Consider the following 12485-nt stretch of genomic DNA (forward strand, 5'->3'; position numbering starts at 1 on the left):
GTTACAACTTTTATATATTTAATGTGATTTATCCTGATAAGACTGGGAAATGTCAATAGAAAGTTTATAAATTACCAAAGCAAGTCTTTGTTTAATATATTGTCTAAATGATTCCTAGCTTAAATGCTAAGTGATAAATTTCACTGTTATTCAGAGCTAGAGAACATTTGTTTCCCTTGATAATCTTTCCAGATCCCTTATGCTTCTATTGCCCCTTTTGGTCAACAGAATCTCAAAGCTAATTTTCTTCTCAATTGCAGGAACATACCTTAACTTGGATTTTCTTATAGAATATTCTTCTTTCTTCCCCTCTCTCCTGTTTACTATCTGACTTTACCCTTCTTACACAGTTTCTGATCTTTTTACTTTTTTATTGTGTTTAAAATCTAATTTTAATCATTTTAAAGTGAAAAGGTAAATTCTTTCCTTATATGTTTAGCACAATGAATGGAATGAATTTATAATTTTTCTTTTTACCTTCCCTCATTCCCTCCTTCCTTACATTCTTCTCTCTCTCTTGCTTTGTTCCTTCATTTGTTCTTTTCTTTATCCTTCCTTTCTCCCCCTCCCTCCTTTTCTTTCCTCTTTTTTTTGCTCTCTCTTTCTTTTTTTAAAACATATTAAATTTTATTTATTTGATAGTGAGAGAGACACACATAGAGAAAGAGAGAGAGAGAAAGAGAAAAAAAGAGAGAGACACACACAGACTGGGCCTTCAGCCATTGTAAACAAACTCCAGACACAGGCACCACCTTGTGGATCAGGTCTATGTGAGCTCCAAGGAATCAAACCTAGGTCCTTTGGCTTTATAGGAAAACACCTTAACAACTAAACCATTTCTGCATTCCCCTCTTTCTTTCTTTAAGTCCACATTTGAGGTGATCACTCTATACCCCTCTTCAAACTGCTGATAGAAATTAGACCCAGAAATAAGACCAAGGAACCAGAGGTTGGAGAAGACAATGAGTTCAGTATCAATAGCACCTGATAGGCCAAATTTCTTAACATTAACTATTTACATGTTAGCTGGTATGTGTCCAAGGCTGTTCCTATTTGTGATGCAGCAAACAGATGTGAATATTTCAATTCTTCTTAGTTTTCTATTTTTGCATGCAAAAAAAGTCACCTAAAAAAGAAGTCTGAAACATTATTCTAGTATCTTTATATTTCAAACTCTTCAATTGTACTCTAGACACAACTATGATTATATTCTACTTCCTTAATTGACCCCACAATATTAATCCAGTTATTCTTTTTAAAATATTTGTTTATGTATTGATAGAGAGTCAGAGAGAGAGGCAGGTAGAGAGAGAAGAGGCATGGGCATGCCAGGGCTTCTACCCACTACAAATGAACTCCAGATTCTCGCACCACCTTGTGCATCTGGCTTATATGGGTACTGGGGAATCAAAATTTGGTCCTTAGGTTTCACAGGCAAGCCCTTTAACTGATAAGCCATCTATCCAGCCCCAATACAACTATTCTTATAAAACGTTCAAAATCTTGGCTGGAGAAATGGCTTAGCAGTTAAGGTGTTTGCCTGCAAAGCCAAAGGACCAGGTTCCATTCTCCTGGACCCATGTAAACCAGATGCACAAGGAAGTGCATGCATCTGCAGTTTGTTTGCAGTGGCTGGAGGTCCTGGTGTCCCATTCTCAATCTCTCTCTCTCTCTCTCACATAAATTAGTAAGGTATATTTTAAAAGTTAAAAATCCTTACCATCCTTACCCTTATGCTGCTCACTGGATAAAAACTGTGACCTGATTAGAATGAACTGCTTCATAGTCATAGTGCACAGAGAGGAGCTGTAATGGGGTTATACAGGAAATGACAGGACATTCACGCCTTTTTTCACTAAGAGGTCTGGTTCTTCTCAGAAGACAGTTAGATCTTGCTTGCACATTGACAGTGGCAGCACTGTAGAGCTCAGCCTGGTTCAAGAGCTTCCAGCTCTGAGCTCAGACAAGGGAGCATGCAGGCACATATGCACATGTTTGTGCAGCCCACACACACATGCACATACACACATGAGGAAGTTTCTTCACTGACAACTTGGGCTGGAAAAAAAAAGGGATTTTACACCCTTTATAGTTGTATATTTGGGTGACTATTTTTGTGAAATCTGTTAAATGGTGATATATATACAGAGAGAGTATCCACTTATCTTTGAGCATTTACCACACACAGAAGCACTTAATAAATATTTGCTGCATGAGCAAGTACATTACTTTTACATCTTCTCAACTGTACTATTAGTATATAGAATTTGTTTATATATATATTTCTTCATAGTAATAGGCATCTGCATACTGTATTTACACACTGAGAATTCACAGAAAAGCAAGTTATCATTTCTTGTCCCTACTGGAAATAATAAACATGTAAAAATGAGAGCACTTGCCTGTGTGTTTCTACTCACAAATCCCTATCTAGAGAGAATACAGAAAAAATAGATTATACATCCAGAAAATAATGATGAAAGGATACAGAGATTCAAAAGGTATGCCATTCATAATACAGTGCAAGCATTTTTAAGATATCCTATGTCGGGCTGGAGAGATTGCTTAGCAGTTAAGCGCTTGCCTGTGAAGCCTAAGGACCCCGGTTTGAGGCTCGGTTCCCCAGGTCCCACGTTAGCCAGATGCACAAGGGGGCGCACGCATCTGGAGTTCGTTTGCAGAGGCTGGAAGCCCTGGCGCACCCATTCTCTCTCTCTTCCTCTGTCTTTCTCTCTGTGTCTGTCGCTCTCAAATAAATAAATAAATAAATTAAAAAAAAGATATCCTATGTCATTCAAGGTAAGCTTCATAATAGAAATTACTGGATGGATGAATCTAATGAGCAGGTAAAACTGATTAGTGATTAGCAGATTGGGGCATCATAATAATAGAAATTGGGACGATTGTAGTGTATGATTGATACTGGAGATGGTAGGAGAATGTTGACCCTGAAACAATCTGTCTAGCTACCCAGACAATAAATGCACTAAGAAAAAAAGGAGCAAATAGAACTTGATCATTTAATTATATTGCTTGATCATAAGAATTTATATTTTCCAAGTTAAAGTGAAACATACTTTGTATAAATTATTTTAAAATGACCTTTGTCAAAATTTATTAATATGTATATTTTTAAGTTAACAAGTGAATACTGGTATGAGGATCAAACTACATACTACTCAATACCAATCTTTATTGGCATTGATTTCTTTTCAAGGCATATCTTGGGAGAGGAATGAACAACATTTCAAATAACTCTTTTGTTCTTCCTGGAACCCAAAGATATGCTGTTCCATTTTCTGAAATACTACACTGTAATTTCACTTCTTAAAATTGACCTTTAAAAAGATATTTTCATATTTTATTTTAAAGATTTTCAATACTTTATTTTTATTATTCATATTTTAATAAGTACCAAACTTATAAAATTAAGACTTTACTGGAAAATTAAAAAGTATTCCATCCCTGAAAAGAATTCTCCAATGTTAGTATCCTTTGTTGAAATTAAACTTAAATAAAATTGTGTGTGGAAGTTGGTTCAATTTTGATGAAATTTGAATTATTACCAGTTCTTATTAAATAATTTAAAAATTGACTTCACCCTGCGTATGTTTTCTCATCCTAACAAAGAACTGGCATCTTGGGACAGCAGCTTCTCCTGACTACAGCCCCTAAGCTGTCCCCTAGTAAAAGAAAATGCTTCTTGGGGAGCAACAAGCATCAAGAGTTCTCTCAGTCCAAGCCTTTCTTTTTGCTCTTTCTTTAGTAGAAAATTTTACTGGTTCTTTTGAAAACAGAGTGAACGTTTTGTTCTAGGAGATTCAGTATAAAGCTACCACACAGCAGGCAGATCTGATCTTTCTTATGGCGATGAAATGCACTTTGCTCAAATGGTGCCCGTGTCCCAGAAAGCCTCTTTCCTCTTTCTCCATGGGAGCAGATTGTTTTTCTTCCCTTCCTTCCTTCCCTTCCTTCCCTTCCTTCCTTCCTTCCTTCCTTCCTTCCTTCCTTCCTTCCTTCCTTCCTTCCTTCCTTCCTTCCTTCCTCCTTCCCTCCTTCCCTCTCTTTTTTTCTTTCATCTCTTCTTTCTTCCTTTCACTCTATTCTTTCCCTTTTTGTTGTATGTATGAGTGTGCATGCTCATATGTGTGAATGTGGAGATATGTATGCCCTGGCACAAGTGTGGAGGTCATAGGTCAACTTTTGGGTGCCAGTCCTTATCTTTCCCTGCCTTTGCTTGTTTGTTTTTAAGTAGGTTCTCATTCTCACTGCTGTTCACCATGATGTTTGACAGACTAGTTGGTCCTCAAGCTTCCCAGAAATTCTCCTGTATCCACCTCCCATCCTGCCATTGGCTCACTGAGATTACAGATGCCGGCTATGACTGTTACATGGCATCCTTAGAAACAAATTCTCATACCCAAGCTTGCATGGCAAGCACTTTATTTATGGTAACAACATCCCAGTGCAGACACAGATACTTGGGCTGGTATTCATTCACTGTTGGGCTACCACCATCTCAGGAGAGAATCCAGTGACCTTGAACTTTAACTTATAACAGTTACATACAATTCCTCAAGATATCAGTCTAACTAAGCCCATTGTACCTCACAAGCTTGTCACTCACCACAATAACTGATTCCTCCCCAAGCCTCTAAGTATCCCTGCTTCCTCGTCCAGATCCATCGCATTATCTACAGGCACAACCTGTTGCCATTTTTCATTCCTTTCTAGTCCCTCATGCTTCTATCACCAAGCCCACTTGCAACACATGGTCTCACATCTTCAACTTCTTTATGGAAATTTCCATTTATTTTCTTTGTTGGTGGATGCTAGCAATTTAGGGAGTGATTTCTTATTTTCTCTTCTTTTGATCTTTGAGAATATCCTACTCCTCTAAGCTCCTGACACTAGAATTACCATTATCTGTCCTTCTTGTAGCAATTGCCTAAAGATGCTTCACTAAATCGTGACCTTCGAACAATTTGCACTGTAAATCTTCCTCTTCCCACCTCTGTCATAAGTCTTGTGTCTTTTATAACTACGTGTACATTCCATCTCAGTTACTGGTCTCAGAATTATTCTCTCATTTCGTGATTTTTGCTTGTATCTTGTATACATTACTCAGTCTTCTGCTCAAATCATGATCTTATCAGCAAGTACACATTTTCATCTTCAGATCTCTGAATTTCTGCCCATTTTCCCTCTAACCAGGTTCTTTAATTTTCAACTCACTAAAATTCTTCAGATTTGATTGAGATTGCAGTACACTCCCCCTTTTGTTTTCTCAGTATTAGCACTTTTGTCATCTCATTTCCATCCCAACTCACACTAGAATCCATACTCTCTTCTTCTTTAAGTACTGACAACTGTCTTTGGAGTTCTATCTTCCTCTCCCTTCTTGTACTGTCCTAGAAAATTCTGCATCTTGATCAAAACCAATTATTTTCTTACAACTTTTCCTCCATTCAGGTGGCTGAATATGGAGGAACACTGGGAAGTTTGTTGAACAATCTCTAGCTCTCTCTCTTTTAAGCACATGACCAGAAATTCTACTGTGTACTACAAGCTTGCTCGCTTTTTTACTCTCCAGAGTGACATTATTTCTTATCTACAACCAACCTGCTGCCCTTTCTCAATGACTTTCATGATCAGTATTGTTTTTTTTTCATACACATTTTTATGCATGTGCATGGTAATATGCATGAGTCCACGTGTGTGTTTGTGTGTGTGTGTGTGTATGCCCATGCATGTGTGTGTGTGGGCTAGCAAGAAGCCTCAGAACTCACTCCTTAGAGCACTGACTCTTTTGAGATAGGGCCCTTTGTTATTGGAATTCACCAATTAGGCCAGACTGGCTGGTCAAAAAATACCAGGAATCTTCCTGTCTCTACCTTTCCAGCAATGAGGTGATATCACACTAGGCATTTTGACATGGCTACTAGTCATCAAATTTAAATCCTTATACTTAAGAGGCAAGTAATTTATTTAATAGATAAGCTATCTGACCAGCCTTCTTTATACTCATCAAGGGGCTAGAAGAATCTTTAAGTCAATTATCTCATACTAGAATATAAGCTTCTTGAAATCAAGAACACTGACATATTATCACAGCTTCTTATACAATTTTAATTTTAGTATTAAAAAGGGGAGTCCTTTTATGTTTACATGTAGTTTGTGTGATGTGATGTGTACATGTGTGTGCTGAACACAGAATTCCAGAGGATCATGTCAAATGTCCTTGTTCTATCATTGATATATACATTTCCTAGAGATGTCATCTCTTTCTGAACGTGACCTAAGGCCCTCCTGCTTGTGACCAACACTCTTATTCACTGATCCAACTCCCCAGCCCAGAAAGGTGTCTTTTAATTATAAAAATCACAATTTAAGCATCATGTTATTTTTCACTTGTGGAATTTTAACAAATAAGATCTTACTTTTTCTGTTTTTTACTTTCTATTCCCAACACATATAAAACATAAAAAATGTATTTTTAAGATTTTCAAGGGCTATATGTAAGGGGTAGCACACTTTCCCAGTGTCTGGAATGTGCTATGTTTGATCCCCAACCCCCCTAAGAAAACAGTAATTATAATGACAACAACAGCAAAAAACATTATTGAAGGAAGTTCATTGACTATTAAAATGGTTTCTAGTTCCTAAATATATCCCAAAATTTAAAATTATTTTCAAATACACATATAAAAAATGAGGGAAAAAAATCATTATTTTATGAGTGCCTATTCTAGAATTAACAAAACCAATTATTTTCTTTTTGGTTTTAGTTTCTTTATATGTTCTAGACCAAGTCAACCATGATATAATGTACTTGAGATATGCAAGGAAATATTCATTATAAATAAAAGACAAAGTCTTTTCCCACTTGCCAAAATTTAATTGAAAATTTATGTTAAATTATTAGTCATTTGATTACAAAGTTAACATATATTTTGGAATTCTTTTTTTAAAATATATTTTTATTTAATTTTTATTTTTATTTATTTGAGCGTGACAGACAGAGAGAGAAAGAGGCAGAAAGGGAAAGAGAGAGAAGGGGGGGGAGAGAGAGAGTGCGAGAGATAGAAAGAGAGAGAGAGAATGGGTGCACCAGGGCTTCCAGCCACTGAAAATGAACTCCAGATGCTTGCACCCCCTTGTGCACTGGCTAACATGGGTCCTGGGGAATAGAGCCTTTAACCAGGGTCCTTAGGCTTCATAGGCAAGCGCTGAACTGCTAAGCCATCTCTCCATCCCATATTTTGGAATTCTTAAAAAATTGTTTCACGCTACTATAAAACAGCGCATTTGAAAATATCAAATTTCTTTTAAAATATTTATTTATTTATGAGAAAGAGAAAGGAAAAGAGACTGAGAGAGAAAGAATGAGAATAGGTATGATAGTGCCTCTAACTACTGCAAAAGAACTCCAAAAATATGCCACCATGTGCATCTGGCTTATTTGGGTTCTGAGTAGTCAAACCTGGGTCCTTAGACTTCACAGGCAAGTGCCTTAGCTACTAAGCAATATCTCCAGACTGAGAGTAAAATTTCTAAGTGCATTAATTCCATAGAGTGAATAACTCTTTCCATTGAACTGAGGAATCATCTTTACCACAAAATATTATGTAGGAAAGTATACTGTTGTTTTTGTTTGTGGCCAAACCAAAGAACAGAGTATTTTATGTGGCTAGTATAGAAATAAAGGAATAAGATGAGAACTATCCAGATAAAATCAGAAGATGATACAGCTTTATTGGTACATTTATGCTGTTAACATTTTTAAAAGCTAAATTTATCATTCCTTTTCTACCACAATGCACAGAGCTCTAAAATACTTTTATATTGAAAATGTCTATTCCTGTTTGATTTGTGTTTAATTTTATTTGCTATTTCAATGTTGTTAAATAAAGCATAAAAATGTAATATGCCAAGTATGGTGGTGTATACTTATATTCCTAGAACTTGGCACATTGAGATGGGAAGATTACTAGTTCCATTCCAGCCTTTACTACAAACTGAGATCCTGTCTAATATACAAAAACAAAACTCCAAAACCTTTTGTTTCAACTACATAAAATGATAATCATGTTGTAAACAATTCATTATTAAATTTTCACTAAAAGATTTAAATATTTTTTGCAAGCCAAAATAGTTGTTTGTTAAGCTACAAATTGATTCAATTGAATGCATGTAGTGAGAGACAAAAAAAACTACATGTAATAAAAACATAGAGGCAATTTAAAAAGCACTCTATCTGTGTGCTGGGACAGCAAAATAAGAAATAGGAGAAAATGCTACCCATCACATGGAGAGAAGAATTGTTGAGTCATTGCCTAAGTGTCCCAGAGGATGCTAATACCTTCCTTTCTCAGCAGCAACATGAAAGGACTGTGTCCAGCAGGGTAAAGAAAGAATTATGGGATCTGCCATGATAATACAAACCCTTTGTAAGTCATAAAAGCAAAACCAAACCATACTGGCAACAAATACTCATCTTGGAAATGCCTTATGACACAGTACATGTTGGTAGGGAGACAATCTGTCTATTTTTCTTCCTTTATTCCCATCTTTGGCCCATATTATTGAATCTGTAATGATTCTGGCCTCAGGGAATTTCTTGCCAGTAAATAAGCTAGAAGTCATGTGTACTGAGAATACTTAAATTTGAAAGACTAACAGATATTCTTTAAGAAGTAATGAAAAACCAGAACTCTTAATGAAATCTTAGAATCATTTCAATTTGTTGCACATTATAAAATTTTAAGCCAGTTGTGTGCAAACAACTTACTATGTGCTTTTGCTCTAAAATAGTGTTGTTTCTAGAAAGTAACTGTGGTAGTAAGAATGTATGAACCCCAATATATTCAGGAGTTAATAAAAGATTGTTATTTAGATCTGTAGCCGCCTGGCTGGAGGAGGTGTCATTGTGGGTGGATCTTAGGGTCCAGCCCTAAGTTGGATCTGAATTCCAATGTAATACATACAAAGTACCTGAGTTCTGCCTGGGGTTCATGAATTGTTGCTTGCTTGCTTGTAGTGGCTTTTGGCTTTTCTCTCTCTTTGTTTGGTACTGCAAGAGGCTGCTAACTTCTTTTGCCATTATGGAACTTCCCCTGGATCTGAAGTTTCAAATAAATTCCCGTCTTCCATAACTGTGTCTGGTTTGGAGTTCATCTCTGTGACCTGAGGCTGTCTACTACACTAACCAAAATTTTATGACACAAATGTCTTACAAGGGTAACACAGCCCTTTGTAAAAATCATAAACATTACTCATCCCCGAGGAATTCAAAAGTTCTCTGTATAGCTTTTCTAGGTGAATTCTCCCTGCCCAAATTTTGCAGACCATACCTTCTCTACATGAGGAGGGACATGGTGTCCAGTCACTGTATGGGGTTACAATGCAGTCCTTTCTACAAGGAAGCAGGCAAGGCCTAACTGTTTCAGGTCGCAGGCTTTCAGGACACCTAGGGAAAGCAAAGGGAAAGTAAGTATTCAGCCCCTCGATCAAGGCAGAAAATCAAGCCTTTAATTTCTTTAGTCTTTTCATTGCTAAAGTTGCAAAATGGTTACAAATCAGTATTACTGAACATTCAAGTGCCTGTTTTTAACAAATATGCTTCGGCTAAATTAATTCAACCTTTACCTTAACAAGACTTCCATACAGATGTACTGATTTTATCATAACATTTAGGCTATGTAGAAGAAAGTATGCCTCATCAATAAATGTTTTCTAATATTAATTATAAGAAATTTTGTGAAAATTCAAATTACCAATGTAAGAACTCAATTCTGCATCTTTATTTAACTAAATGACCCTTTTGCCTATTATAATTTTCTATGTCATTTTTTCTTTTAAACAAAATACTTATAGCATAAAATAAAATGGTAATGGAGAATATTCATTATGTAATATGGGCACAAAAACTGATAAGTATCACTTGCTATATATTTCATAATAATACAATAATAAAATTATAAATAATTTTAATTTATCTTAGTTTCATTCAATGTGTTTATTCTTAACTTCTATTTTGTCTATGTATATATATGTTCTTTGCTCTCCATGACACTCACGTATATTTCTAAGTCAATTTAAAAATATGTTATTAAACATTTTAACAAACAATAACATCCAAGTTTTCTTCTGTTTTTATTGAGGACAAACTTAAATTTTCCTAATTTCCATGAGTACTTGAAGTCATGGGCCAAAATGATTTTCAAAAGCGAATCATAGAAGTTGATGTATTTTGTGTAATTTAGATTTTAAATGATTAAAATAATAACCTATCTTATGTTTTAATGAAGAAAAATCATACATCAAATATCAAATATAATCCATTTAACTCTTCAGGGACTGTAGCACTACTGTTCAGAAATTATTGTTAAGAAACATCCGCAATGAGGCAACTTTATGACATCTACAATGGAAGCCATTACTCCCTTGTATACTCCTCAAATATTAGTCCTAAATAAAGCAATGGAATTTAGAATGTTATCCTTGACAAGCTCCACATAGTCTTTAACTTTACAAATAGCCACAGCAAGATACTTGGCTAACTGTGGAGAGCAAAATCACTAACAACAAAGTCATTATGTGCACACAAAGACACATTATACAGCCTAGATATAACCAGTATAATGAATGCAGACTTCCTTGGGTGAGGCAATGGTTGAGTCAACAAGCTCCTTTTCTCTCTTGTACTGTTTATACTTAGTATTTGTGGTTTATGTCAAGGAATTGACCCCTCTCCCCAATCGTATTCAAGGTCAGACTAAACAGATGAAATAGGAGTTGAAGTTTGTTACTTGGGAGGACAGATATGATCAATAACATTGATTTTGCCTTCACACAGTAATCTATTTTATTAAGAAGAGTTTAAAACAAGGTTTCTATTTGCATTTTTGTTTCCAATGACTTGTATTGGAAAGCATTCATTGAATTTAACCTAGCATTTAGAGAGAAGGGCAATAACATTTTCTTTAGAACTTACAGTACTTGGCATAATTTTCCAGAAATGTAAGGCCCAAGTAAAATCCATTTATTTAACAAACGTATGTATTTGGATCATTGAGTAACAGCTGCAGAGGTAAAGCCACATTTTAATGGATCACTGTGGTGGTCTGACAGGGGGTTTTAGGACTCCCTTTCCCCTGACTGATTTAATGACATTAAGTCCAGCAGGCTGTTTCACACAGAGTGGCTTATACACACATGCATCCATTACCAAGTAAAATTATTTTGTACTATATTTAAGTTGAAAGTGATATATTTATTTAACAGAGAAAGAATGAGAGATAGAGAGAGAGAGAATGGGCACACCAGGACCTACAGCCACTGCAAACGAACTCCAGACGCCTACATCCTTTGTGCATCTGGCTAATGTGTTTCCTGGGGAATCGAACCTGGGTCCTTTGGCTTTGCAGGCAATTGTCTTAACTGCTAAGCTATCCCTCCAACCCTGTAAGTTGCAGTTTTGAAAGGTGATTAACAGTAGAACAGGTAGAAGAAGCTCTGCTCTGAGGGGCACACCTCCCATCCAGGACTCTCTCTAGTGAGTATTACTATCTCAGTTATCATCCCACCAAGAGCAGAGTCCTTCTGAACATGGAACTTTCCCTCCTGGACATCAGTTGCCCCATTTATTGCAGTCTTAGTGTAATTTCTATTAACATATTGGTCTAGAGCTACCATATTACACATTGACCTGGCCTCTCAACTTATTTTTATCTCTTTTTGAGTAAATATATATATAGAATGTGTTTTCTAATTATATTAATAACTCAAGTATAGAACTAAATACCTTCAATGTGTCTCTAACCCTAGCTAGATAAAATCTTCCAATATTATTTATGCCCCTTTGGGTTTTCTATCAGTTCAAATATTTATTTATTTATTTATTTATTTATTTCGAGGTAAGGTCTCACTCTGGTCCAGGCTGACCTAGAATTAACTCTGTCATCTCAGGGTGTCCTCAAACTCATGGCGAGCCTCCTACCTCAGCCTCCCGAATGCTGGGATTAAAGGCTTGCGCCACCATACCCGGCTTTATTTTATTTATTTATTTGAGAGAGAATGAAATATACATATATATATATATATATATATATATATATATATATATATGTGTATATATGTATGTGTGTGTGTGTGTCTGTGTGTGTGTGTGTGTGTGTGTGTATATATGGAGAGAGAGAGAGAGAGAGAGAGAGAGGGAGAGGGAGAGGGAGAGAGAAAGAGAGGAAGAGAGGGAGAGAGAGAGATAGAATGGGTGCATCATGGCCTCTAGCCACTGCACACAAACTCCAGATGCCTGCTCCACTGTGTGTATCTAGCTTATGTGAGTACTAGGGAATCTAATCTGGGCCTTTAGGCTTTGCAGGCAAGCACATTAACTGCTGAGCCATCTCTGCAGCTCCCAGATTAATTATTTTTATTTCTTTGGAACATAAAGAATTATTTAAGATAAAGACAAACAATTT

General features: G+C 36.0%; 1 protein-coding gene across 4 annotated transcripts in view; it reads right to left on the bottom strand.

Annotated features, from left to right (window-relative positions):
- The window catches only part of Thsd7a (thrombospondin type 1 domain containing 7A), a 399007-nt gene that overhangs the window by 79449 nt on the left and 307073 nt on the right, over window positions 1-12485 (bottom strand). For all 4 annotated transcript variants that reach the window (XM_004671591.3, XR_006639374.1, XR_006639373.1 and 1 more), the window contains exon 9: window positions 9354-9469. In XM_004671591.3, coding sequence (XP_004671648.2) covers window positions 9354-9469 — 116 coding nt within the window. The remainder of the gene's footprint in view (window positions 1-9353; window positions 9470-12485) is intronic.

This window comes from Jaculus jaculus, chromosome 10, assembly GCF_020740685.1.
Source record: "Jaculus jaculus isolate mJacJac1 chromosome 10, mJacJac1.mat.Y.cur, whole genome shotgun sequence".
In the NCBI taxonomy this organism is placed as follows: Eukaryota; Metazoa; Chordata; class Mammalia; order Rodentia; family Dipodidae; genus Jaculus; species Jaculus jaculus.